General features: G+C 42.0%; 2 protein-coding genes across 7 annotated transcripts in view; both read left to right on the top strand.

Moving 5' to 3' along the window:
• The window catches only part of ambra1b (autophagy/beclin-1 regulator 1b), a 29,057-nt gene extending 5,957 nt beyond the window's left edge, over positions 1-23,100 (top strand). The window contains exons 4-19 of one of the 6 annotated variants that reach the window (XM_067493732.1): positions 331-514; positions 3,135-3,307; positions 3,554-3,620; positions 3,805-5,345; positions 5,641-5,727; positions 6,136-6,321; positions 8,289-8,369; positions 8,479-8,579; positions 8,786-8,896; positions 9,784-9,972; positions 10,221-10,375; positions 10,722-10,861; positions 11,592-11,696; positions 13,029-13,216; positions 13,551-13,676; positions 16,157-23,100. In XM_067493732.1, the coding sequence (XP_067349833.1) occupies positions 331-514; positions 3,135-3,307; positions 3,554-3,620; positions 3,805-5,345; positions 5,641-5,727; positions 6,136-6,321; positions 8,289-8,369; positions 8,479-8,579; positions 8,786-8,896; positions 9,784-9,972; positions 10,221-10,375; positions 10,722-10,861; positions 11,592-11,696; positions 13,029-13,216; positions 13,551-13,676; positions 16,157-16,698 (3,976 nt within the window). In that variant the 3' untranslated portion in view covers positions 16,699-23,100. Of the gene's footprint in view, positions 1-330; positions 515-3,134; positions 3,308-3,553; positions 3,621-3,804; positions 5,346-5,640; positions 5,728-6,135; positions 6,322-8,288; positions 8,370-8,478; positions 8,580-8,785; positions 8,897-9,783; positions 9,973-10,220; positions 10,376-10,721; positions 10,862-11,591; positions 11,697-11,965; positions 12,077-13,028; positions 13,217-13,502; positions 13,677-16,156 lie in introns of those variants that run through there. The other 5 variants (XM_067493735.1, XM_067493733.1, XM_067493734.1 and 2 more) reach the window with 5 other exon arrangements.
• chrm4b (cholinergic receptor, muscarinic 4b) lies at positions 22,055-27,511 on the top strand. Its single transcript, XM_067493739.1, has 4 exons — positions 22,055-22,187; positions 23,206-23,343; positions 24,386-24,443; positions 24,575-27,511. Exon 4 carries the CDS (start codon positions 24,580-24,582, stop codon positions 25,903-25,905), a length of 1,326 nt encoding a protein of 441 aa, XP_067349840.1. The 5' UTR covers positions 22,055-22,187; positions 23,206-23,343; positions 24,386-24,443; positions 24,575-24,579; the 3' UTR covers positions 25,906-27,511.
• Positions 27,512-27,655: the final 144 nt, after the last annotated feature.

Below are 27,655 nucleotides of genomic sequence, written 5' to 3'. Positions count from 1 at the left end.
CTAAAACTCAAAATGCTTATGTTGAGAAGAGAGACAGTTTTTAGTGGCTTTATTGATGATCAAATGGATTTCAGAGGGTTTTTGTTTTTTTCTTCGTAGATGTAGATTTACATTTACATGCTTGCGTGTTCATATCATTGACTGTGAGAGACACTAACAGGAGAGGAGTGATTAGCCTTGTCATAATTTAACATATGAACCTTATAAGTGCTAGATTTCTATCCCAGATTCCTGAAATTCAAGCCCTGAAACATTTTCTGTCACTAACATGATATTTATTGACGAAAATCGATATGTTCAACAATTTTTAAATACTGTCACCTCTCTTAGGACCCTCATGGCTTCTACACATGTAAACCACAATATTTACATAACGGAGGTGAAGACTGGAAAGTGCCTACATTCCTTAGTGGGCCATCGTAGAACTCCCTGGTGTGTGACCTTTCACCCCACAATACCCGGCCTGGTGGCCTCTGGGTGCCTTGATGGTGAAGTCCGCATCTGGGATCTGCATGTGAGTATCAGTCTGAGAAGTAGAGTAACAGGTCAGACTTCTTCATCTTTGGTTATATAAATAATGAAAATGACTGTTTCATAAGTATTTAATGATACAGTTAAATTGTTGCTGACTTTGTCTTGACACAAACTCGATAATAGACTAGCACTTTTCTCCACCCGTTCCAATCTGCCTGCACTCGCCTCTTCACCTCTTTTCCACACTCTCTGTTGCTCTAAACCTTCGACCCTAAGTACTTAAAGTCCTGCACCTTCTTCACCTCTGATCACTGTAACCTCACTGTTCCACCTGGGTCCCTCTCATTCACACACATGTATTCTGTCTTACTGCGGCTAAGCTTCATTCCTGTTTCCCAGAGCAGACCTCCACCTCTCTAGATTTTCGTCCACCTGCTACATCTCACATCCATCTCACTACAAATCACAATGTCATCTGCAAACATCATAGTCCATGGAGATTCCTGTATAACCTCATCTGTCAGTGTGTCCATCACCAGAGCAAACAAGAAGGGGCTCAGAGCTGATCCTTGATGCAGACCCACCTCCACCTTGAACTCTTCTGTCACACCTACAGCACCTCACCACAGTCTTACTGCTCTCATACATGTCCTGCACCACTCTAACATACTTCTGCCATACAATATATCTACTATCTACTCATACAATACCACAGCTCCTCTCTCTGCTCCCTGTAACCTCACTGTTCCACCTGGTTCACAGGCATTTTCCTCTCTCTGCACCCTGTCATACACTTTCTCTAAATCTACGAAGACACAATGCAACTCCCTCTGACCTTCTCTGTACTTCTCCATCAGCATCCTCAAAGCAAATACTGCATCTGTTGTTCTCTTTCTAAGCATGAAATCATATTGTTGCTCACAAATGTTCACCTCTGCCCTTAGCCGAGCTTCCACTACTCTTTCCCATAACTTCATTGTTTGGCTCATCAGCTTTATTCCTCTGTAGTTGCCACAGCTTTGCACATCTCCCTTGTTCTTACAAATTGGCACCAGTACACTTCTCCTCCAGTCCTCAGCATCCTCTCACTCTCCAAGTTCTTGTTAAACAAACTAGTCAGAAACTCTACTGCCACCTCTCCTAGACACTTTCATACGTCCACAGGTTTGTCATCAGGACCAACTGCCTTTCCACTCTTCATCCTCTTCAACGTCCTCCTCACTTTACTCTTACTAATCTTTGCTACGTCCTGCTCCACACTAGTCACCTCTTCTCCTCTTCATTCTCTTTCATTTTTCTCATTCATCAACTCTTCAAAGTTCTCCTTCTATCTTCCCATCACACTCCTGGCACCTGTCAATACATTTCCATCCTTATTTTTAATCACACTAACCTGCTGCACATCCCTCCCATCTCTATCTCTTTGTCTGGCCAACCTTTACAAATCCACCCCTCTCTCCTTAGTGTCCAACCTAACATACAAGTCTTCATATGCTCTTTGTTTGGCCTTTGCCACCTCTACCTTCACCTGACGCTGCATGTCCCTGTACTCCTGTCTACTTTTCTACAGTCCTCTCAGTGTCCCACTTCTTCTTAGCTAATCTTTCTCTCTGTATACAATCCTGAACATCCTCATTCCACCACCAAGTATCCTCCTACCTGTCTCCCTGATCACATTAGCTGTAGTGGTCCAGTCATCTGGAAGCACCTCCAAACCACCTAGAGTCTGTCTCAGCTCCTCCCTAAAAACTACGCAACATTCTTCCTTTTTCAACTTCCACCACTTCATCCTCTGCTCTGCCTTCGTCCTCTTCATCTTCCTCACCACCAGAGTCATTTTACACACCACCATCCTGTGTTGTCTGGCTACACTCTCCCCTACCAATACTTTGCAGTCACTGATCTCTTTCAGATTACAATGTCTACACAAGATGTCGTCCACCTGAGTGCTTCTACCTCCACTCTTATGTCACCTTACCCCTGCATCATGTCAATCAACTCTCTAGACTTCCCTGTCATAGTACCAACATTCAAAGTCCCTACTGTCAGTCCTACACCCTTAGCTTTCCTCTTCTTTTTATGCCTATAAACACACCTTCCTCCTCTCCTTCTTCGACAAACATTAGTCCAATTTCCACTGGCACCCTGTAGGTCAACGGTGGTGGTGGTCGTTGTTAACCCGGCCCCAACCGATCCGGTATAGGAGTCAGATTCCGTGTGGAAGTCACTATTCTTCTGTTAAATTTAGCATGTGTTTTACGTCTGATGCCCTTCCTGACACAACCCTCTGCATATGGGACTGGGACTGGGACTTGGGACTGGCACAAGAAGACACTGGCTTGTGTCCCCTTGTGGTTGCATTGAATAAGCAAAAACAAAAAAACAAAAAAACTATAATAAATTACCTACTGTTGGATTTGAATGTTAATTTGAAAAGGACTCAGTGGGCATTCAGCATTATGTTACCCTATGCAGCATGACCTACGTCTATGCCTATTATCGTTTGGGTTACACTGACTGAAAAAGCAGAAATTGTTTTTTCTCTGTTTAGATCTGTTTTTTTTTGTTTGTTTGTTTTGTTTTTTCAATCACAGGATTTTAATTAAACGATCCTTTTCAAAGATTCATGTTTAGGATGTTCACATGTGATTTTTGTGCAGGGTGGAAGTGAGAGTTGGTTTACAGAGAGCAATGTTGCCATCGCCTCCCTGGCCTTCCACCCAACTGCTCAGCTCCTCTTGATTGCCACTAACAATGAGCTCCACTTCTGGGACTGGAGCCGACCGGAGCCCTTTGCTGTGGTCAAGACAGGCAGTGATACAGAGAGAGTCCGGTGGGTGAAACACAGCAGCTGTCACAATGACTTTTAAGCCATTGTTTTTAGAAGATTTTGATTACTCTGTGTAGTGTTTTTCTGAATGTATTTCATTCACTTGTTTTTTTAATGTGGCCTCTTTTTATGTACTTATTATTAAAAATACAGAAGGTGTTGAAGATCATGCTTTAGATCATGTAAATTAACAATTAACAAAAAAAGCATTTGTCATCCATTTGTACAAATGTGTCAATTTCATTTCAGGTTGGTGAGGTTTGATCCTCTTGGTCACAACCTCCTGACTGCAATAGTGAATCCGTCCAATCAGCAGGTGAGAGCTATTTATTGTGTTTCTCTTGTCAGCCTTTTGTTTAGGCTGATGAGGACCAGAAAGATGATATTTTAGGGTTGAAAATAAACTAATATCAGCCAGTAATACAGCAACCAAAATAGCTTTTCAGACATGTTGTACGTGTAGCCTTATGATTGGTCTGACCCCACTTACTGTCTTTTAGAACGAGGATGACTCTGAGGTGCCTATGGACAGTGTTGAGATGCCTCACTTCCGCCAGCGCTCTTTCTTGCCCTCCCAACCGGTTCGGCGCACACCCATCCTGCACAACTTCCTCCACATCTTGTCTTCTCGCTCCCCAGCAGCTCAGACGGGAGGCGAGCAGCCACGTCCTCTTGCAGAAAGTGGAAGTAATATTGGAGAATCTCCCAGCATGCCACTCGCCCAGTACCCCAGCTCTGAGCGTGGGCCTCCCTTCCCCGGCTGTACCCAGCACCTGGGCATGGTTTGTCTGTGTAGTCGCTGCTCCATCTCTCGCAGCTCCTCCCTGGCTGCTGATGGTTCCTCCGTGATGCCCTCTGATTCCAGGGTGTCCTCTGATGCCCCTCAGCCCTCACCAGCTTCCACTTTTTCCTCAGCGCGTACGGAGCCCAGACAGCCCCCAGAAAGACCCTCAGCCTTTACCTCAGTCTACTACAGTGCCAGCACTTCTCTTAACCCCACAGCACCGAGTGGCATCGAGCCGCTCTCCACCTCCAGGCCAGCACCTGACTGGACACGCAACCTGCTTGGCATGAGGGAGGGTGGGATTGGTCAAGGCATGCTGCCTCCCAGAACCTCCTCCTCCTCCTCCATCAGCCTTCTTTCAGTGCTTCGTCAGCAGGACGGCTCCTCTCACTCACCTGTCTACACCTCTGCTACTGAAGGACGGGGTTTCCCCCAACAAGGAGAGCCCAGGGGCCGCGATGTCGGTGGTACAAGCAGCGGACACCACCCATTCTGGGATGGCTCCCGTGGGAACACAGCCTCCTTCCGCAATGTGCTGCAGTGCAACCTGAGCCGCTACTTCATGGAATTCGACCGCATGCAGGACCTGGAACCGGCTTTAGGGGGCAGCATGTCTGACGGAAGCCAGGAGCAGAGCCAAGAGCTGCTGAATAATAACATGGACCCAGACAGACCTGGGCCTTCCTCATCTTCTTCATCCTCTACCCCTACCATTATCCACTACCAGCCTCCTCTTCCCCCTCCCCCTAGTTCCCACAGCCTAGAGAACAACGTTCCTCCCCCGGCCTCCAGGGGCCATCTAAACCGCTGCAGGGCCTGCCACAACCTGCTGACATTTAACCATGACTCTCAGCGCTGGGAGCGCACCAGCCAGAGCTCCTCCACCTCTGCCTCAAATCTGGAGCCCTCCACTTCCTCCTTTCCTCCTTCTTCTTCATCTTCTTTGTCCTCTCCACCATGGCAGCCTGAAGCAGGCAGGAGGTCATTAGATGCTCAAACACAAGAGAGGAGGGCACCTCCAGAGCCCAGTGAGCAGCCTCCTCCCCCTGGAGGTGTAAGAGCAGGAACAGTGGCCTTCCCTATAGCACCTTCCTCCAGCCAGCCTGGAGAGCAGACTGTGGGCTTGGTGTACAACCAGGACACAGCACAGTGGGAAAGGGTGTACCGGCAGGCTGCTGCCGGCCGGTCGGCAGAGCCACCGGAAGCCTTAAGCCAAGAAATGCCTGTTGACCCCCCAGATGAGGACTCTCTGAGGAGGTACTTCATCTTAGCACTTTGATTAGTTGTGGCTACAAACTCACATCATAATAATACCTCATATGCAGTAGCAAGTGTTAATGAAGGTCTGAATTGGACAATTAGAGCAGAATTTTGATTTACCTTAGATTCTCGGAGAGGTTAAAATTTCTGTTCTCTCAACCATTTGTGGCTGACATGTTGCTGAACATGTAGTATTGATCACAGGGAAAGTTGCATATTAACAGGTATCCACACAATTCTTTCAATAATCATCTCTAGTCCCAACATATATGCTTCTGTTTCTTTCACACAGGCGACTGTTGGAATCATCTCTCTTATCATTATCTCGTTATGACATGTCAGGATCAAGAGACCACCCCATTTACCCTGATCCAGCCAGGTACACATAATCATATGCCATTTACCTGTTTTAGTCAGTTGCACTAAGGGGTGAGTGATTTAGATTTACAATGAATATTGCACTATTGCACTACAAATGAAAATATTAAACTGAAGAAAATCTTTTTGGCCACAAGTCGCAGGATACTGGGCTGAGGGCGATGACTAAAATCTTTCTGGGACACCTCCACCATGTTTCTTCTGTTTTTAGGCACTTGTGAGAGAGTCAGTCAGTCAGTCAGTCAGGCCCATGTCAGTCCAGTAGTGTTATGTGATCACAGCATTACTCAACTACCAACTTAAGTGTTTGTCATTGTTTAAGGTGTTGCAGGGGATTTATTTGATTATGAAATGTCACTATTTTCTCTAGAGGAATGAATCTGATATGTCCCGCTTCTGTGTTGTCCAGGCTTTCTCCAGCTGCTTACTATGCCCAGAGGATGATCCAATATCTCTCCAGACGTGACAGCATTCGGCAGCGCTCCCTCCGCTACCAGCAGAACCGTCTGCGGGCCATGTCATCCTCATCAGACAGTCCTCCCAGCAACCCATCCAGCTCCATTGACAACAGTGATGTGGACTTTGAGGAACTGGAGTAAGTTTCATTCTGCATCTTTTACATCGGTTAAACTGTTATTTACTACATTTAATTGTTTACACATAAGCCCCTTTCAGACATGCACTGGAATTCAGACATTTCCAGACTTTCTGTGAGGTGGGTGTAGGTTTGAACGCAAACACCCGAGTCTGTTGGCCCTGACATTACTTGGATTTTACCCAGCCAGCTCCCTAGTGCAATGTCCGGATTATCTCCAACCGAGGTCATTTGTTAATAGAGGAGATTTCAAAGAATCCACAATGAGTGAGTGGACAGGTTGATGATATCCATTTCCTGAGACTGCTGGGAAACCGCACAAATACGAACACCCGAATGGGAAGAACTCATTCATTTACACGAACACAACAACAATGTCGAACTGAAAGGACAACGAAATTCGTGAACTACTGTTGGTAAGGGCAGACCTGGAAATCGTCGATTACAAATTAAAAAGGAACAGCACGAGAATCTGTGGTATATGTCAGCTCATGTCTGAAACAGCTGACACAGTGTGTACTGTGTCTCCAAAACTACAGACTTCCTTATCTTTTTGCTCTTTGATCAAAATCTTTGTGCACGCAGGAAAACTCACTGAAGTGTACGATGTGTTTTGTCCACAGTTACATAAAACTTAGTGACAAGCTATAGATACCTGATAAAACACCAACAAGTTAAAGCATAAAATTAAAAACAGTGTAACAGAATGTATAAATAATATATATACAATGCAGACTTTTACACTCCAATGGCACCAAATGCTCTCTGACAGATAAAGTTATTTAGTCGTTATCTATTATACTCTGACACAGCTGGGAGAGAATCAGCAACATTAATGTGGTGCTGCTGTCTGACGGTGATGGAGTAATTCAGTAATTACAAATTTTGATAAGTTGTATCAAATTGTACTTGTATTCTGGGGTTTCTAATATTCTACTTAAGCGTGACATAATACCAGAAATGTGGTTGTCGGTACCAATACTATTCAAATTCCATGACTATAGATCACTTTACCAATTTTAATCCCACTGCAAAAAATGAACCAACAGAACTAATTTATTTTATCTTTTTGTTTTATTTTTTTTACTTTTTAACCACTTTTAGCAACAAGGGTGGGATTACGTCTTTTTAAGAACTCATGAAATCATTATTGTGCCAAAAATTTCTTTTTTAAAAGTGTTGTATGACATTTGTACTGCCATTTTGTCTTTGAGATGCTTAGCTGAGTTTGGGTTTTTTGTTTTCTACCTTTTTGTAGCAGAAGCTCTTTGTAGCAGCTTTTGCTAGATGGATAGTTTATATTGTCTCTGATCATTCAACTGAAACACAAAATTTCTCAGTACTTTTTATTCATTTATCTTGAGTTGCAGTGGACCTGTTGGTGCACTTTCCAACATTGAAACAACAGTAGGTTGTAGTAATTTCGGTAATGACTTTCGTACAAAGTTATTACATCAGTTCTCAAATTTTAATCACCTAGATGTTGCGGAAGCTTTGTTTAACACATGATAAAGGTGAAATTTTAGTCAAACATCAGCAAACAGAAAGAAAACAGGATCTCTGGGAAGACTTGAGCAAGATCAATTTACCTTCATTAGACTAATAAAACCTAATGAAACCTACTAAATACATTTTATGGAATACAACTGCGTGGATTTCAACTTTCATCTGTTTTACCGCATTATTTGCAAAGTGAGGTCCCACTGCAGTGACATTGGTTTTTTTGCTTCAGTCTAAAAGTTATTTGTCTAGAGAGAAATGATTACAGCCACCTATACATATTTTACCATACAGCTTTGACACGTCCAGCTAACCTTCTCTAATCCATACACTATTTAACTTTACACGATCTGCAAACCTTTATAATGTTATGTTTTTGTGTGTAAATGGTCTTTATGTGTACAGCTTAACCTGTGCTATTAAAACAGTGTTTTTCTGCACAGACTTAACTTTTTTTTTTTTTGCAGTGATAATGGAGATAGAGCAAGACACAGGACACCACGTAACGCCAGGATGTCTGCACCTTCTCTAGGTCGCTTTGTCCCACGGTATTCAGCTCATTAAAACATTATCAAAAACAGTAATTGAAGTTCAAGATCTGAACTTGCCCAGGGTAAATATGTTTTACATAATTCCCACTTATTGTCATGTGTGCAGACGGTTCCTCCTTCCCGAGTACCTGCCCTACGCTGGAATCTTCCATGAGAGGGGGCAGCCTGGTTTGGCTACACACTCCTCTGTCAACAGAGTCCTTGCTGGTAAACACACACACACACACACGTTTAGAAATCACCACCAGCTACTAGGCAACCCAGAAATAACCAAGATGGGATCCATAATTGAGAGGTGGAAATGTTGTTCTTTGAAATCTGAAAGCAGAATGTAAAAACATTCGAAATCTTTATCTGTACAATTTTTGGTATGAATCTGCCTTGTGTTTAAAAAGTGACAATTGTTTTCTCAGGGGCATCAATCGGGGACGGTCAGTCGGCAGTTGCCAGCAACATCGCTAACACCACCTACCGTCTGCAGTGGTGGGACTTTACTAAGTTTGACCTTCCTGAGATCAGCAACGGTACAACAGACAGTTGTTTTAACTTGTTGTTTTGTGAGATGTCCAGAGAGTCTGTTGGTTATAAAGCGGAGCATCTTCAATGATCAGTGCACCCTGTGGGTAAAGGTTTCGATGTAATAATTGGAAGAAAAATCAATTTTATTGACAGCAGTGAGTGAGATTAGTGGACCTAAACATAGAATTGTTGTCATTCATGAAGCAGTCTCCTGACTTTGTCTACACTTTGTTACTGTACGTGCATCAACACAAAGAGCAAGTAAGAATCAAACAAAAAGATTTTATCAGCACATGTTGAACAGAATAACAATAATATCAGCTCTATCCGCGATGTCCCTCTCCCTGGAGCAGCCCAGAGACCGTGGGGTGTGGAGGTGGGAGGGTTTCATTTAAAGGAGCCATTTAGTCTATGTTGCAGCATGTGCTCTATGTTGCAGAGATTAATTTTCTCCCATTTGTCTGTTCATTATGGACAACTACAATTAAATATAATTAATTTTAATCTGCAGTCGTACAGAAAATCCTTCATCATGAAGATGATAATGTAAAGTTGGTGAGAAACTGTTTTTAGAAGAGTTGATTCAGCTGCTGTATGATAACTGTGAGAGATGCTGCTGTTGAACTATTATACAGAGAGGTGCTTCATTGATACACGTGGTAAAATCGATAACGAAACTCCTGTTAGTGGAACGCAGCATAACACACCTCAACAGCTTCAAATCCTACAGCCACCATTGACTTTTGACAAACCCATACAATAACAAATGGTATACAATCAGTAGTCAATAGTATGTACGTACCTGTGAGCAACACTGATCACTGTGGGAAACTTTTTTATCATTATCAACTGTAGGAACTGCTGAGTAAAAATGTGTTTATCTCTTGCGCAGCCTCTGTCAATGTTCTGGTGCCAAACTGTAAAATCTACAACGATGCGAGCTGCGACATTTCTGCAGATGGTCAACTACTGGCAGTTTTCATTCCCAGCAGTCAGCGTGGTTTCCCAGATGAAGGCATTCTAGCAATCTATTCTCTGGCCCCCCACAACCTGGGAGAGATGCTGTACACCAAGAGATTTGGTACAGTATCACTTCAAAGTCTAGTCTTGGTCACAGAAACTGTAAGAATGTTTGACACCATGACTGTCACAGAAATGACAAAAACAACTCAAAGATTCATGGCTTTTTTTTTTTTTTTTTTTTCCAGAAACTGTTAATCTAATGGGACAATGAAACATCTAACTCCTGCAGTGCTCAGTCTAGTGTTCTCTGTGATTTCTTTCTTATTTCTTTGGATAAAAAAAAATTATGTTCTTTTTCTTTCATAGGTCCAAATGCCATCTCTGTCAGCCTGTCTCCAATGGGCTGCTATGTGATGGTGGGCCTGGCCTCTCGCAGGATCCTGCTTCATCCCACCACTGACCACATGGTGGCGCAAGTCTTCCGCCTGCAGCAGCCACATGGGGGAGAGACTTCCATCAGAGTGAGACAATACACACACTACACCTAAATAAAAATGTGTGCTAATTCTTTTTCCTAAATCATTTTCTGACATTTATAAATAAACCAGTTAATTGACTAATGAAGAGAATAATAATCATGTTAATGGATGATGTAAATCTAAAACATCTGATCAGTATTTATTGCAAACCTGTGTTTTCATATCCATCAGTCTTGGAAATGTTTTATACATCTGTTAAGTTTTGCTGTATAATTTTGCTGCTGTTGATCACTTTTCCACAGGTCACTTACTGACCATTGCTCTGTGTAAATCCACCTGCTGCTGTTGTGTGTGTTCCGTGTGTGTTGAACCTGCTGGTGTGTTTCAGATGGTGTTCAATGTGGTCTACCCCATGGCTCCAGACCAGAGGCGCCATGTCAGTATAAACTCAGCTCGCTGGCTGCCGGATCCAGGGATGGGCCTGGCCTATGGAACCAATAAGGGTGACCTGGTCATCTGCCGCCCTGTGTGAGTCTCCAGCTCTTTAAACTGAGTCCTCTTTAAACACGGAAGCCAGAATTCATTATGTTATAAATCCTGTTATTTATTGACTTGTATTAGCTCTCAGCTGAATGCTTTATATTGCTTCCTGCTCTTCTTTTTTTTTTTTTTTTTTTTTTTTTTTTTTTTTTTCGAAAATATCAATAGTCCTTTATGGAATAATACTTGTAGAGTCAACTCATCATGACGTTTTGTAAAGCTTTGAGTTTCATTAAAGTGAATCAGTCCTTTGAGAGAGTGAGACGGTGACTGCATGATCAGGAGTAACCAGTTTACAGAAGCATATGTAAATGCAAACACATTGGAATTTTCCTATTAGATGAGGATAAAAAAAGAATTAATACCTGTCATTTATGTGTGTTAATTTACGTAATTTACTTTGGTGAAATATTTAGACTGATTTGGAGTCAGTATTTGATCATTCAGTTGCATCAGATAAATGCCAGTGTGTGTAAAGCCATGGTTTTCCCACTGAGCTGCAGAGAGATTCCCTTCCAGCCCCATCACATCAGTTCAGAAGTGAACTAACGTGATTATCCTAATGGTTGACCTAAACAGGAAGAGCATTAATTGAGAAGCTCTCATTAGTTCCTTTAATAAGGTTGTGGTCCGTGTGATTCCACGAAGAAATGCCTCCTCTGCTTTTAAGACTTCCTGAATGGAAGTGAATTAACAAGAGGTGTGTTTGTGTGTTTAGGTTCTATCGCAGTGACGGTGAGAGCCCTGCAGAGTCGAACAGTGAGCCTTTGTTTTCTGTGAACAACAGTGGAACCAGCAGGACCAGAGGTTCTGACAGACAAGGGTGAGAACCTTCAGCCACCTTTTTGCTTTGCTATCACAAAACTGGTGATAGTGTTAATTAATGAATTTTCAGCTCCAAAATGATCACACTTTGTACATTAGAGATATCCTGAGCAGATCCTGAGTATTGATCTTAGCAACGATCCATTTCAGTAAAGGCAATCAAATTCTGATCCTTCTTTACTCCTGTGTTGAGCATTTCAACATGTGGAGTTTGCCCATTGTTGCTGCTAAGACTTACTGTACACTGTTATAATGATGCACCATTAGGTTCCCAGCATGTCTGTGGGTCAGACATGTGATGGTCACAGATCTTACTAAACATCTCCAGTGTGGGAGACCATGGTTTCAGAAACTCCAATAGATGGTGAAAGCTAACAGGCAAATATACCCATCAGCCTTTTTGTAATTGCAATTGTCATGTTTTTCTTAACGGTGCCAACTTGTGTAATGGCAGCTTTGCAGATTTTGCACAGTTATGCCTTTCATTGTTTCTACCTCAGAGTCGGTCTACACAGCAGCCATTCAGGTCGTAAACTGCAGTTAATATCTATTTAAGACACCCAGCATGCAGAACTGTCTATGCTGCACTACACATTGAGCACGGCAGATTTAAAGTAAAACTTGATCAGTGTTTGTTAGAACGGTCAAAAAAATCCTATTAAAAATTACTGAACTGAAACAAACTGTGAGGTGTTAATTTTACTGATTTCTCATTTGAACACTGAAATAATCGAGCTGTAAAATAAACGAGCTGCAAAATCCACATGCAAAAAAATTCCTTTAAAGGTTTAAATAAAACTGAATATATAAAACTGGGTAATTTATTATGGATCCTGGGAAGGGAGCTGATCGAGACATGTGACAGACAAAAATTGATGGGGGGGAAAAAACAGTTTACCATTTGCGATATCTCTCAAAACTTTTGGATCTCGCAAATGTTTTTATTATAAATATACTTTCAGGTTATACGTTAAAGTGCTTGACAGTAAACCTGGTTGCAAAATTACAAATTTTTTGTGAGCTCTCTAATCTTTTTTTTTTTTTTTTTCCCTCCTTCTTTTTTCCCAACCATACATTTTTATTTTTTTTTTTTTTTCTCTCACATGTCCAATTTCGCAAGTTTTTGTTTTTCCAATTGTGTCCCTTCCCGGGGTCCATAATTTAAACTTATGAACATTTAACAATTTAACAAGTCTAACAATAAACAAGTATTATTTGTGGGAAGGTGTTAAGTGACCTCATCTTCACGTTAGTCATTTCATTATTTAAATTTAAATATTAATAATTTCTTATTTAATTTGTATCTTACTAACACTAATTATATTTTTAGGACCAATCGCTCTGGCTGGAGACTGGACAGAGACATGGGACTGATGAACGCAATTGGTCTCCAGCCCCGACATCCCGCTCCTTCAGTGACATCACAAGGCACCCAGACACCAATTATCCAGCTGCAGAATGCTGAGACACAAACGGAGAGAGAACTGCCAGAGCCCAGCGTCTCCCAACCCCCACCCAGTACTGTCACACATTCACACACACACGTTACATACAAAGTGCTACAGATATTATATTGTAGTAGTGATGTTAGCAGAGTCACAGTTTTTTTAAAATGTTTCTAGTTTTATAGTACTATAAGAAGTGTACATAGTTTATTGCTGGGGTTCTTTTTTTAACTATCAGATGAAACATTAGATTTGTTGATTATAAAAACAATTGGATCATTGTAAGAAGCATATAATTATTGTACCATTAGATGCAAAGTTAACAGCATGATCTTTAACCCTGCTATGCTCATCCTCAGTTAAAGGTAGTGGTAACATTTAAGGGATCACGTCGCCTTTCTCCTCAGATGTCCCACCTGAGACTCCATCCACCAGTCAAGCATGTCAAGGACAGCTGGAGACATCTCAGAGCAACAGAGCACAGGACAACATCCAGGGTGAAACTTCAGCCGAAGTCAATACATCCACAGCTGGTACTGCTCCTGTCAACCACTTTCTGTATTTAATGAAGTGTTTTGTTTGTGGTGCATTTGTTGCATTTGAACACAAACAGATGTACGTACAGTTTTCTAGAGGCAGCTGACGGTGAAATGGCATTGATGGGGTAACAAGAGAAGATGTTCTGTTTTAGTCAAACTTTTTTTTTTTTACTACATATTTGGCAGCATTTTTTGGTCATTTGTCATAACTAGCTTTCTTTAACAATATGCGGATATAAGCAGCATAGCAGCAAAAACACAGTGAGTGAGGGTGACGCAGAACAGGGTAATTCACTGTGAGAGGAGGCACATGCGACAGCAATGTTTACACAGAAAGAAAACTACCATCAAAAGACCAACGTAACAGCTATACGTGTTACCAATGGATAAGATATCTTTCTTTATGATCATGAAAATGTGCTGGTTAGCACAAGTTTCTTTTAACTCCTGTTTATAAGAATGAATCTGGATGATATTAGCTTTTATTGGCTCTGACAGTTTTTTGGAAATGATGTTGGGATCATCTACCACTGGGTTGGAAGAAATCAGAAGTAAGATGTCACCAAACCCTAGATGTAGTACTTAGAGGTCTGTGGTGTTTGCTGCTGCCATATCAGAGGTCATTTTATTACAGAGCTGTCTGATCGCTTTCCCGGCTTCAACTTGATTACAGCTCAGCAGCAGATCTGCAGATTTATTCCCTTGATAGTGATGACATTTATTCATGATATTTATTTTTATTACAGTTTAAATAATTTTCTGTTCAGTGTCACTTTAGGTTTCACTAATAGGATGAACCCTGGTTTTAAGGTTTTCAGTTGTTTAGATTTTTATTTATCTTTGTTAACTGACAGAACTTATTCCTGCTTCATATTATTTTTTTAAGGGCTAGGACACACCAAAGCTGAAGTCAGCTGTCGGTCAGCATCAGGCCAAGGAGAAGTGTCTCAGCGTTTGCAGTGTGTCCCACACTATCAATGCTAATTGGGTCCCAGTAGCTTTTTGGCCTATTTAACATCTTGAAATGGCATCAGCTGGTGTCGGCCCATCGTTAAAAGACACCACTCTTTGGCTGTTCACGTTAGCCAATCAGTGCATGAGAATCAGAACCATGACATTAAGATCACCAGTACAACTGTTGTTGCAACTTGTTTTCATACATTATCGATTAGAAACCAACTGTGCCGAGCCAGAGTGGTGTGAAAAGGGTCATTGCCAACACTGCTTTGTTTACAGTTTGTAAATTCAGGGTCCCTGTCTTCTACTTTCACTTACACAAGCACAAAACGTGCAGAGGTACGTGCTGCTTGGCTCTTTCTTTTTGATGTCTCCAAGCACCATTTGTTGACTAAGGGGGCATGAGTTGATGTAATAGTTGGTCTTTTTCTGCTCCAGTTTCCTGACATCGTCTTGTCATTGGTAGAAGCTTACAAATACAGTTGCTCACAAAATTATTCAGCCCCCATTGAAGATTAGGTGTATTGGCAATGAACAAATAAAACAAGAACAAGTTAAATAGCTCAGGCCATTTCGTGGTTAACCTGGTTCCTCCAAAGTCAATAGAAAATGCTTTTAATGACTGCAGCAGTCATAAAATTACAAGTGACTGCAAAAGACTTGCAGCACAGCCACAGAGGAGTAAAATGGATTGTACACACTGAAGGTTTCCATGCCAGTACAGAAAAAATAAGCCACCAAAAAACCTAAACTGGACCTATGGATCAGCAGTATGTGTGAAGGAAGGAACATGAAGCAAATGCTAGACTGTACACCTACAGTGAAGCTTAGTGGGGGCTCAGTGATGCTCTGTCACTGGAAAATGCATTGGAATGGAAGTTAGATCGATTTAAGAGTCAGGAAATCTTAGGAGAAAATGTCATGCCATCTTTGACGAAGCTGAACCTTTGGCATCGTCGGACCTCCCAACAGGACAATGATCCCAAGCACACTGAAGAAGATTCTAGAGTGGTCGTTATAGCCATCTGACTTGAACTTTTTAATACCTAAATTCTCTTTGAATTGATCTTAATTATATGTTCATTGCAAACAGACAGACTGCAAATTTATTTCAAGCCCTTGTTCTCATTCTTCATATGTAGCTAAACAGATCCAGGGTGGATGTTGTAATCCTTATTTATATTTGAAGGTTTTTTTGTGCTTAACATATACCAGGAATGTCAACAGAATGCAGCTGGTGGAACCTTGTAGGAAAACACACTAAAAATATTAATGTTGCCAAGCTGTGTCATTTTAAAAGTTGAACTTGTCAACTTATAATAGCCATGAAAATAATTTCAGTGGATTTTACACACAAATTAAAGGTTTCAGGTCAGGCTGCAGTATCTCTGTATGTACTGTCCAACAGGTCTGGACTCTCAAATGCTCTTAAAAATAAAAACATTTAGATTTTACTAGACAGAAAAGTGGAATTTTGCAAACTAACAGCTTTATGTTGTATGCTCTTGTTGCTCCAGGAGAGTCTCCAGAGTTTGGTTCCGGTGAAGATGCTTTGGCACGAATCCGTCGGCTCATCGCTGAGGGGGGCATGACAGCTGTGGTGCAGCGGGAGCAGAGCACCACCATGGCTTCAATGGGCGGCTTCGGAAATAACATTATCGTCAGCCATCGCATTCACCGTGGCTCCCAGACGGGCACTGGGGCCTCCAGGCCAGCAGCAGACCACACCATGATGCCCCCTCCCCCCTCCTCATCAGGTCCTCTTCTCATTACCCAACCCCAGTCGTACCCTCCTCCCGTGAATTCCACCCCATCTGAACAGCTCGGTCCCATGTGGAGCCCCCAGGTGCTGTCTGGCCCCCAACCCTCTGGCCTGTCTCTAGACATAGACGACGTGTTTGTTGGGGGACGAACAGACGACGACTCACTGCAAGGTCCCTCCTCTTCGTCCCTGCTGTTGTCTTCCCCCTCTTCATCCTCCTCTTCCTCCTCCTCTCACAGCCCCCTTCCTGGCAGCGAGGGCCCCAACAGTTACCCCGGTGATCCGTACAGTAGGTAGTCGTCCTGTTGGCTCAGAGAACAGGAGCGCTAACCGGTGGGTGCTCCTTAAAGCCTTACAAAGAAATGGGTGCTGCTTTGACTCTGCACAGGGTCTCCGGCCTGGAGAAGAAGGGACGCAAGAATCCCACCTCACCCCTTCTCACCGTGGTGTGCTATTTCTCTGCACTTACAGAAACTGGATTGAAGCTGAACCATTCCTCATCAGAAAGGGCTTCTACTTGAACAGAAATGCCAGTTAGTGCTGAGCTCCTCGAAGACAAGGTTCCTGTGTGTCAAAGTTCCATGTCCGATGGACAGGTGGGGGTGGGGTGGGGTATCTCGTTCTCACACACATTTACTCCCTACGTGCTGCATTCGGTGCCATGTGATGTTGACATTTGATGTTAAATAGTGCGTGATTGAAGTGTTTAAAAAGTGAATTCAGCACTACTTTATTTTGTACCGTATGTAATTATGATATTGGAACAGAAGAAATTACGCTGGAGGCTTGACTGTGCAGATCATGGAGCACGTCAATGTGTCCCACCGTGTACTCAGCTTGAATGAACAGAATCTACTGCATGTCTTTTCAATAACGCTGCAGTTCATCAAACACTTTGATTTATTTCTTTTTTTTATTTTAAAGCCGGAGAAGAGAAGAACCATTCATCATGACCTGCTCCAGTCCCAACACCCCCACCTAAAACCCCACCTAAACCAATTGCATTATTGTGTGTTTTGAGCCAAGAGAGGATGGACATAAATGTTAGTGTCCTGTTAAGAGCTGGCAGTTCTCAGAGGTGGTGAAAGACTTTTTTTACTTCTGTTGACCATTTTAATACAAGCTGTACCGTGTCTGTACACTGATGGGTTGTTTTCTCATGGTTCCTAACATTGAATCGGACACAATCACCATATATAACCTGCTCTATTATGTGGGTAACACACACACACAGACAAACTTTAAATAGGTTTCTTGCGTGCTCTCAGAAACATCCTGATAATAAATGGAAATGGATCCCTGATGCAAACTGTCACTGAGGTTCCAGCTGATTATACTTGACTGTAAACAAATCAGCATTTTTCCCCCCACACCACTCTCACTCAGCCCAGATGGTGTTTTTTATGGACAAAATGTTGCAGCCTGGCCATTACATTATCGAGAGCCTGGCATGTTACGGTCTGTATACAGACAGTCTTGCACACTTCAGCCAGTGACGTCCGTAGGCTAACGCGTGTTCTGACCCACTGAAGGCTGTGGTTGCATCAGCAGATGCTCTTTAATCATTAATATGTCAAACACAGCATGGTGGAGTTTTTTGTTGCTCTCTACGTTACCCAGACACATCCAGCTGTGCGTCCTGTTGTCTGAAAAAGTCTAGACGATGTGCTCTCGCTTTGATACTAGTGTACTAGTGTTGCTCATCGACATCACGGTTTGTTTCTGCCAAAGGCGTTTTCAGTACAGCTTACAGCTACATAAAGGAACTTGTTTGTGTTCTGAACTTTATTCGTCTCCTCTCACTCACTCCCTTGTCTCTGTAGTATTTAACAAATATTTGTTTTATCGCAGGTTTGCATTTTGTTAATCTCTAGTGTATTGAAAATGATTAATCGTAATAGTTATCATTACCACAAAAAATTAGACTTGTTCTACAGAAACGATCATTGACGATGCTCGACAGGAACATACATGAAGCAAGTTTCAAGAGTTTGTGATGTAGGTTCTGTACAGAAATTAATAAAAACTAGTAGGAGACAGGAACTGTTAAAAAACTAGATTCGGGTTAAAGAGATGGTGTTTTTCTGTTTTCCTCTTATGTTTGGACTCAAACCATAAGTGTGCTTGTCTCTAAAAACTTCCTGAGTTCTCTGTTCTGTCCGTAGCACTACAATGCTTTCATTGTTTTCAGAAATAGCTGCTCACTATAGGGTTTTTCTAATGTCTAGTGGAATTGGTGCATTAGCTTGGAGGGTCACAGGTTCCCTTGTGTATTTCTAATAGTTTGTGAACACAGTGGAGTGGAAGAAGTGGTAGACATTTGCTGTTGGGTTGATTCTGGACCTGGGATTTGTAGGTGAAGAAGAAAATGAAGGAAACATCACCAGGCTCATACTTTGAGTTAAAACTGTGTGAAAATGGTCAACAGAAAGTGAAATGGACATAATCAAGAAGAAAAACATGCGCATACACTGACGTGCTTCTGTAAAACTAAAACTGCACATACTGTATAAATGTGAGCAAATGAACATTTGAGTTTACTGTAAGAAAATAATCACATCGTTTAGTTCCTTATCTGAAATCATTGGAGACAGACTCAAATCATGCTGATGATGATCTGTCAGTTTATCCAACCAGCTCAGAGTGAAGTAGTCTCGTAAAAACAAACCCTACAGTTTAACAGTTTCAACACAATCTGAACATTATCAACGTCAAAGGACAATTCGTTGCAGGATGGTTTTTTTTTTTTTTTTTAGTGTTCCTAATAAACTGACCACTCAGTGGGTGGTTACCACTAAGTTTTCAGGTCTAAAGTAAACTTCGTGTGGTGTGTATTTTAGTTGAGGATCTGTAGCATTTCTCTGCTTGTGTCTGTGGCCTGTTCTCTGATAGCTGTTTTCCACCCTGGGAACTCAACCACCTGTAACCTGGAGCCTCACACACCTGGAATCTGCAGGAACCAGTGGTTCCTGGTTTTGTCTCTGGATTTTGTGTAACTTCAGATACTAAGTAAGTTTACATATGATCACATGTCCTGTTTACTTATAGTGAAGCATGAACAGTGGACATGCTTCTCCAGGTCCACCTTCATTCAGCTAACCTTAGATTCTCAGTGGGATTGTCCCAGACCCTCTGCTTTATCTTCAGGTCTGTTACCAGCATTGTTAACATATGATTTCAAAGTTTTGGCTCAGTGTTCAGTGTCTTCACTAAGGTCTTAAATCTGCCTCATTTACTTTGCTGGGGAGGATCATGTTTCAGTTACCAGAGGACTTGGTGTGATTTACATTAGTATGTAGTAAAGTTCAAGCACCTGTCCTACCCAGCAACTTCACTCTTGTTCTTCAGGTTCCAGGGTTTTATGCTTTTCTAACACACACAAAAAAGAGCTTTGCTGTTTGAAAACCTACCTAAAAGTTACAGGGAAATGTTTGCTATTCAATTTGAAATGTGCTTGTCGTCCCTCTGCACACAAGCCACAGTCTATGGGACAAATGCAGGAAACTTGTCTCTTACTCTGCCCTGAGGAAATGAGAACAGGACCAGGGGTAAAGGCTTCCGGTTGCAGGTTGTTCAGCTCCTGTAGTGAAAAAAAAGCCTCCAATTGGTGTCTCCAGACCAACCCCCCCCCACCCACCTTCAAACTCCTGCAGAAGAAAACTTGAATTTTTCGATCTACTTTCTTTCCCGGCTTGTGTGAGATCGTACAGCTGCTGACGCTCTGCTGTTTTTATTTCATTTTATTTTTTAAACTCCTACAGCTTCACGTACTGACACTGTTTAAGTTATGTATGTGTTTTTTAAGGGGTTGTGGTGGAGATAGACCTATGAACATTAAGATGGCAAAGAGAGAGAGTTCTGACTGGAGCCATGCAGAGATGACAGCAGTTTTTAGTTTAACATTTTTAGTAAACCCTTTATTTTTTTGCAGTTTAGTCCATGTGAGGTCAGGTGACTCGAGGCAGCAGCTGCATGTGACTGATCTGAATGCTCCTCCTGGCTTTACTTGATTCATGAACATTTTAAAAAGGTCTGGTGTATGCTGGGGTTCATCCTGTAAATGATGAACAAGTGGTTAAAAAAAAGAACGGTACATGTGTCACAAAACCCTCTGTGGAGTTTGTACAGCTCTGAGACGATTCTTTGCTTTTACTTTTAGACGTGATGTAATTAAAGAGCTTTGAGAGTTTTCCTGTGATCCGACGCAGTTATTGGACATTTTGAAAAAACTTCCTCCATGGGTCATAAAGATTAAGTGGAAAAACTTCAGACAACCAGTTATATTTTGCTTTAAATCTGGTGAAATATCAAATTCCATTCATTCTAGAATTTTTTGTTTGTTTGTTTGGTTTTTAAATACGTTTGTGAAACCTTTTAGAAGTTTCTCTTTCTGCATCAACATCAGTTAGAACTAGATAAAGAGAACCCAGTTAAACTAATGAGACAACAATTACGCTTCAGTGTGTGAACCTTAGCAATAACTGCACACATTTCCAGTAATGTTTTTCAGCCCTGCACTTGGTCTTGCAGGAATTTGAGACACTTCCCTCTTACAGAACAGGAAGACGAGAGTAGCAGCTTCCTCCAGCAGCTCTGCCATGTTCACTGTTGTTCACTGTTCTCCTCAACTCACGAACACTGATATCATTCACTACAGGAGACTCCTTTAGGTTCCATTTCTGAGGTCCTGGGTCTCATTCTAAATTTGTGTTAGAATTGGACCCCGATTTTGTCGACTGAAATAAGACAGGCCCTCTGAGACCCCTTACACTCTCTCACTCTATTCGCCTTCAGATCAACTGAAAGTCCCAGAGGTTCAAACACTTTTGACACACACAGGCATTTAAAATCAGATCATTTTCCACAATAAATACATGAGAAGGTCTAATGATTTTGTCTCATTGTATCAGGTTAAGGTTGATTTGTCTAGTTGTAGAACGTGTGTGCACATCTCGCATCGGTCAAAGTGATGTAAAAATAGAAGAAATTCTAAAACCCAAACTTTCAAGCAGCCCTGTATTTTAATTATTGTACATCTCAAACACGAATAGGTAACAGTATAACATTATAATGCATATGATAAACATTTTAACTTAAATCACATTTTAATTTCTCTTCACTTATGTCACACAGCAACTTTGGCTTATACTCACAGTTCAGAGACTTTCAAAGGACAAAGTTAAAACAAATGTCATGTTCAGTTAAATATTGGAAGCCAAAATAAGTGAATCATTGTCCTGCAGCAAACTAAAGATACAACTTTAACATGCAGTTCACATGATTTTCAAAGCTTTGTCTAATGTTAATATGGAGCATCCTGAATAAAACCAATAATTTATTTATTAAACTCAAAAAATGTGGATACATTCTATTTATTCATTTTAACTTTTTATGATATGACACTGTCACCAGTGTGTGGAAGTCTCCATTAACCTGCTCATCATTGCTGTCTTTTAATTTAACCAGCTTAAAGTTTAACCAGTGTCTCAATGTTTTATTCCCAATTCTTCGGCTTCTTTGACCTTCACCGGAACAGCTTTGTGAGAAACACTAAAAGGAAGGTGCTCTGTAACGTACGTTTCAACACCTTTTAATAAATCAAGAGAATTTATTGTGGGTTTTTTTGTTTGTTTGTTTCTTTTATTCCAAGCATGGAGGGAACTGTGTGTCCAGGCCAGGTCAATGTGTGGAGCCTAAATCATCAGTTGCCTTCATGAAGCAGCTTTTGATTTTTCACTGCTCAGCAGCTTTAGATTCTCCCTGAATCACAGCCATGTCCAGTACTGGTGAGCAACTTGCATTTACTCAAGTACTTTAAAAGTCCAGTGTTGAGCTAGTTGTACTTGAATATATCAATTTAAAGTTACACTTACATTTAACAGACGCTTTTATCCAAAGCGAGTTACAAGTGAGGTACTAAATTAATAACCTATTGTGTATGAAGTATCTGTCAGTACATCGAGTGTTAAAATCAGCCCCTCCTTCACCTGCTGCTGCTACTGTTCCACACAAAGTCTTTATAGTAAAAATGATCTTAGAAATTGAATCCTTTTCAAAAGGAACATATTTGTGTGCTGTATAGTATATAGACTCCATCTTTTGATTCTTTATTGCTATGAACTAAAGTCAATTAATGAACAGAAGAAATAATTGCATTTTCACAATAGTTAATCAGGAATCAGGTGTTGGCTTTTCTCCTTAAATCTGCACATGAACTAAACTTTGTGGAACAACTCTGGACGAGACTTCATCAACCGCATCAGGTTCTATAGTTGTACTTTGTGTAGCTCTGGAGTTGAACGGTGAAGGCTTAAGACTCAGGTGGGATAGATACACTATATTGCCAAAAGTATTCGCTCACCCATCCAAATAAATGAATTCAGGTGCACAAAGCAAGGTGCATAAAGACATGGATGAGTGAGTTTGGTGTGGAAGAACTTGACTGGCCTGCACAGAGTCCTGACCTCAACCCGATAGAACCTTTGGGATGAATTAGAGCAAAGACTGCGAGCACTGTGTATTATGTATTTCATAAACACACTGCTAAACCTCGTGGAAAACCTTCCCAGAAGAGTTGAAGCTGTTATAGCTGCAAAGGGCCGACGTCATATTAAAGCCTATGGATTAAGAATGGGATGTCACTAAAGTTCATATGGGTCTAAAGGCAGGTGAGCCAATACTTTTGGCAATATAGTGTATGTATTTATTGGCACTGTTGGTGGAAGGGAAATGAATCTAAAATTACTCCCTAACTGAAGGAGGGGTTGGCCTATTCTCAGAGATGTGTCATTACATCCCACGCAGAGGAGACACCGATGTTGGAGCAGATGATGTTAGGACTCCTAATGAGAATGGACGAGGGTTTCGTCTGCTGTATATAAAGCTGCTGCTGCCTGATGACTGACTGACTGCAAACACCACAGCAGCTCACACATCAAACCGGTAAGTCTCCACTCAGTCACATCGTCAGAATTCAATCTAATGTTTTCAAACTGTACAAAGTGTTTCTGCTTTCTTTTTACTTTCTTCTTGTTTTTATTCCTTATTTCTAATATTCTGTTGTTTCTCTGTGTTTCTGCTCTATAAAGTACCTTAACTATTTACTTCTCAACTTTTACTTTAGGGCAATATCATTAATACAAATTATAATCAGCAATTAAATTATGATCTATTACAGTTGAACCACTTTTTACTTTCTAAATTATTTAAAATAATCTACACTTTTACCAGCTGCAACATAATGCAACTTTGAGTCAATAATTTACATAGTGAGTACTTTTACTTTTTACTTTTTCTCTTTTGCTAATAACACCTATGTACTTTTGTGATATTTTGATTGAAGTACTGGAAGTAATTCTAAACTGATATATTTAGATCAGAGGGGAAGAAAGTACTTTGATCTTATATTTAAGCAAAAGTATATACGGTACAGTGTAGAAATACTGTATTGCAAGTAAAAGTGTTGCATTTAAGATATTAAAAAACAAAGGTACACAAACAAAAGTAAAATTACTTTTTATCCAAAACAATGCCTATTTTATGTCACATACATATAGTGGGGAACTGGAAATGCACACGATTGTACTTAAGTATAGAACTTGACTAAATGCCGCTTCCATCTATTTCAGTAAAAAATTAAGTTTTACTATCGGCCGGTTTTCGTGTCTTTTAAAAGCCCAGAATTTTGCCTCTTCGTATAAAGGATCAAAAGTTTGTTTTTGCTGCTGTATGTTATCCCACCTGTAAAGTGTGTGTGTGTGTGTGATTGTTTTTGTCGTCTCTCTGCAGGAAACACTGGGAAAAAATCAGTTTACTAGAATTTGCAGTAAATTGTTTTATAATAACATTATGTGGAAATGTTGATAATTAGGTTCTGAACATATCAGGAAAATGTCACTGAACCATGTTGTTTTCCACCAAATGATCAGATCCTACAGAACAACGTCCACTTATTAAAGCGACTGTTTGTGTTTAAATTTCACAGATCACCACCATCGGTACCTTTTCTTTGGGTTCTTCAAGCAGATAGTACTTTTTGTTAGGTAATATTTTAAATGGAGGCCTTTTAATTATATTCATTTTAAAACAGTCTATGACTACTTTATCTTTATGTAGTAAAGTACGTGTTCTATTCCTGTCTACCGATAATTAAGCTGTGCACGTTGTTTTGCAGAAATCATGGGACCAACACCTGAATCTGAGTTCAACACCTCTGTGTGGTTCTGGCCGTGTGTCAACGCCTCCTGTCAGCCTCCAGTCGGAGACGGATGCCCATACAACATGGCTGAGCTGATCCTCATTGCCATGGTAACCGCGTGCATCAGCATTGTCACTGTGCTCGGCAACACGCTGGTCATCCTGTCAATCAAAGTCAACCTTCGCCTGCAGACCATCAACAACTACTTCCTGCTGAGCCTGGCAGTGGCTGACCTCCTCATCGGCCTGTTCTCCATGAACCTGTACACGCTGTACCTGCTGTGCGGCCACTGGCCCTTAGGGGCTGTTCTCTGTGACGTGTGGCTCGTTCTGGACTATGTGGTGAGCAGCGCCTCCGTCATGAACCTGCTGATCATTAGTTTGGACCGGTACTTCTGCATGACTCGGCCACTCAGCTACCCCGTCCAGCGGACCGGTGGGATGGCCGGTCTGATGATTGGAGCCGCCTGGCTGCTGGCTTTCATTCTCTGGGCCCCTGCCATCCTCAGCTGGCAGACGGCCAGAGGAAAACGCGTCATCCCCGATGGACAGTGTTACATCCAACTGCTGGCGAGCCCTGCCATCACTCTGGGAACAACGCTTCCTTCCTTTTACCTGCCGGCTCTCATCATGATTGTTCTCTACAGCCGCCTGTCCACCATCAGCCACAGCCGCCTAAGCAGGCTGCAGTCAATACGAGGCACACTCAGGACATCCAGTCCATCCAATAAGGACCTCCTCCTGAAACGGCGGAGCTTGGTGCCCAATGACATTGTGTCAGACCTATCTGTGAATCAATCAGAGCCCAGCACTTCGAATTGGAGGAGGAAAGGCAGAGCATCCGAACATCCTGAAGACAAGCCAGGAGAAGTCTGTCTGTCCCCTCAGCAGTGTCACCCTCACAACCCCACTAAACAGAACATACATGACACGACCAACAACAGGACTGAGAACGAGTCTTCGTCCGACACTGACCTCCACAGGACGGCCTCGGCAATGCTCTCTGCCTGTCCCAGCTTCACGTTTCACGAGAGGAGAAAGCGTCAAGTCATGGCGAGGGAGAGGAGAGTCACCAAGACCATCCTGTCCATTGTGCTGGCCTTCATCCTCACCTGGACACCGTACAACGTCATGGCCGTCATCGCCACCTTTTGTCACATCTGCATCCCCAACATCCTGTGGACCACAGGATACTGGCTGTGTTACGTCAACAGTGCCATCAACCCCGGCTGCTACGCCTTGTGTAACGTCACCTTCAGGAAGACTTTCTGCAGCCTCCTGCGCTGCCGCATCAGGAAGCTGAAGTGACAGCCATGTTGACTCGTTTCCATACCGTGTGTGTTGATGTGTTTGCAGCAGAAAAACTCAGCTGACCTCTCACAACTTTTACTCAGGAAGGTCGAGTAGTGGATGGATGAAGCGGTTAATTGATCTGCACTTGGTAAATGTTCTTCACTTATATAGCCCTTTTCTACCTATTAGCACTTAAAGCGGTTTACACTGATTCCTATTCACCCATTCACACTCACAATCACACACACACTCACACACCGATGGGGGAGCTGCTATGCAGCTGGCCAACGCTCACCAGGAGCAACTAAGTTGGGGTTCAGTGTCTTGCTCAAGGACACTTCGACATATGACCGGAGGAGCCGGGGATTGGATTGAACCAATAACTGTGAGATTGGTGGACAACCGCTCTACCTTCCTGCGCCACAGTCGCCCCTTTCACAAATGGCCACTTACACTTTATTGTATGTGATCTATTACCTTTAGGGAACTTAATCCCCTTTGCTCTACTGTTGGGGCAATTCAGAGGACACTTTTGCAGTATTTGATTGTCCTTATGGGCAGTGGGGGAACGGTTGTCTCTGTTGGTCTGACTCCTCTGATTCCTCTGACTTTTTTTGTGCCACCAGCAGTTCAAAGTTTTCTAATAACCCCATTTATGTCGGGTGTAATTTTAGCTTCAACTACTGCAGTGCGGCAGATTTAAATGCAGTAGCAGCAGCATTGAGCCCACATTCACCAAAGGAAGGTGATGATTCCAACATGAATGGCTGCAGCTTGACACCATGCTGAAAGTGAGTGGGCTAAAAGCATGCTAACATCTAAAACATGCACAGCAGTAGTAGTGGGTGGAGGTTTTCAGTTTGTCTGTACCTGCATCATATTTGTGTGTATTTCTTCTAAACTGTCACAAATGTCCACTTTTTCTTATGAATGAACTGATTAGAATGTGTTTGGACAGACTAGCAGGTAAACTGTGACTTGTTGGTGGAGACACAACGTGAGGTGGTAGTTCTTGTTTAACCTTTATTTGCTCAGGCTATATTCACACCTGGAATCTGCCCAGAACCACCGGTCTGACCTGATCACTGAGCCTTGTGAGGACTAAACCCTGCCTGTCTGGAGAAATTCCTGCCCACAAACCTTTAGGCCACAGCAGTTACTATAGTCATTTAAAGGTGTTGTCCTAAGGTAATGGCTGAAAGGAAAAGAACAAGTCCTTGATACTAATGCAGCACAAAAATCGAGTTCCTCTAGCTGTCAGCAGTAATGAGAACTCAGAGAGATGAAACGCATTGGGACCAACATGCTCAGCTTTTAATGGTTAATTTGCCACAGAAAGCAGCTGGAGGTTGTTGTGAGACAGCTGTGTGGAGCTGCTGTGTGTCTCCATGGAACCATCAGTAAACCACAGTTTAATCTGTTGTTTCCGTGCTTCTGTTCAATCATCTGTTGGATCAGTTCTTGCCCCCCAGTTTTTGCATTGCAGTGGTGATGCACATGTATGACAATGTGTGTGTTTTTTGGGGGGGATGGGACCCTGGTCACAGCGTAGTTGGTTTGTTAATATTATGGCAGCTCCTGGTTCTAAACAGGAAGTGTGAGGGATGTATAACATGTCTGTGTCTAGTATCTGTAGCAACTACAGGTATTTATCAGTGTTATGAAATTTCAGTATTTCAGGTTGTGGATTTGTGGTTTATTATACATAATAAATTATTGTGCTGTTGTAAATGTCCTGCTCCCATTTTAAACTGTTCTCCAGTGT

Source organism: Channa argus, chromosome 23, assembly GCF_033026475.1.
Source record: "Channa argus isolate prfri chromosome 23, Channa argus male v1.0, whole genome shotgun sequence".
Taxonomy (NCBI): domain Eukaryota; kingdom Metazoa; phylum Chordata; class Actinopteri; order Anabantiformes; family Channidae; genus Channa; species Channa argus.
Note: the sequence above shows the minus strand (reverse complement) of the source record. Positions and strands in the feature narration are given on the sequence as shown.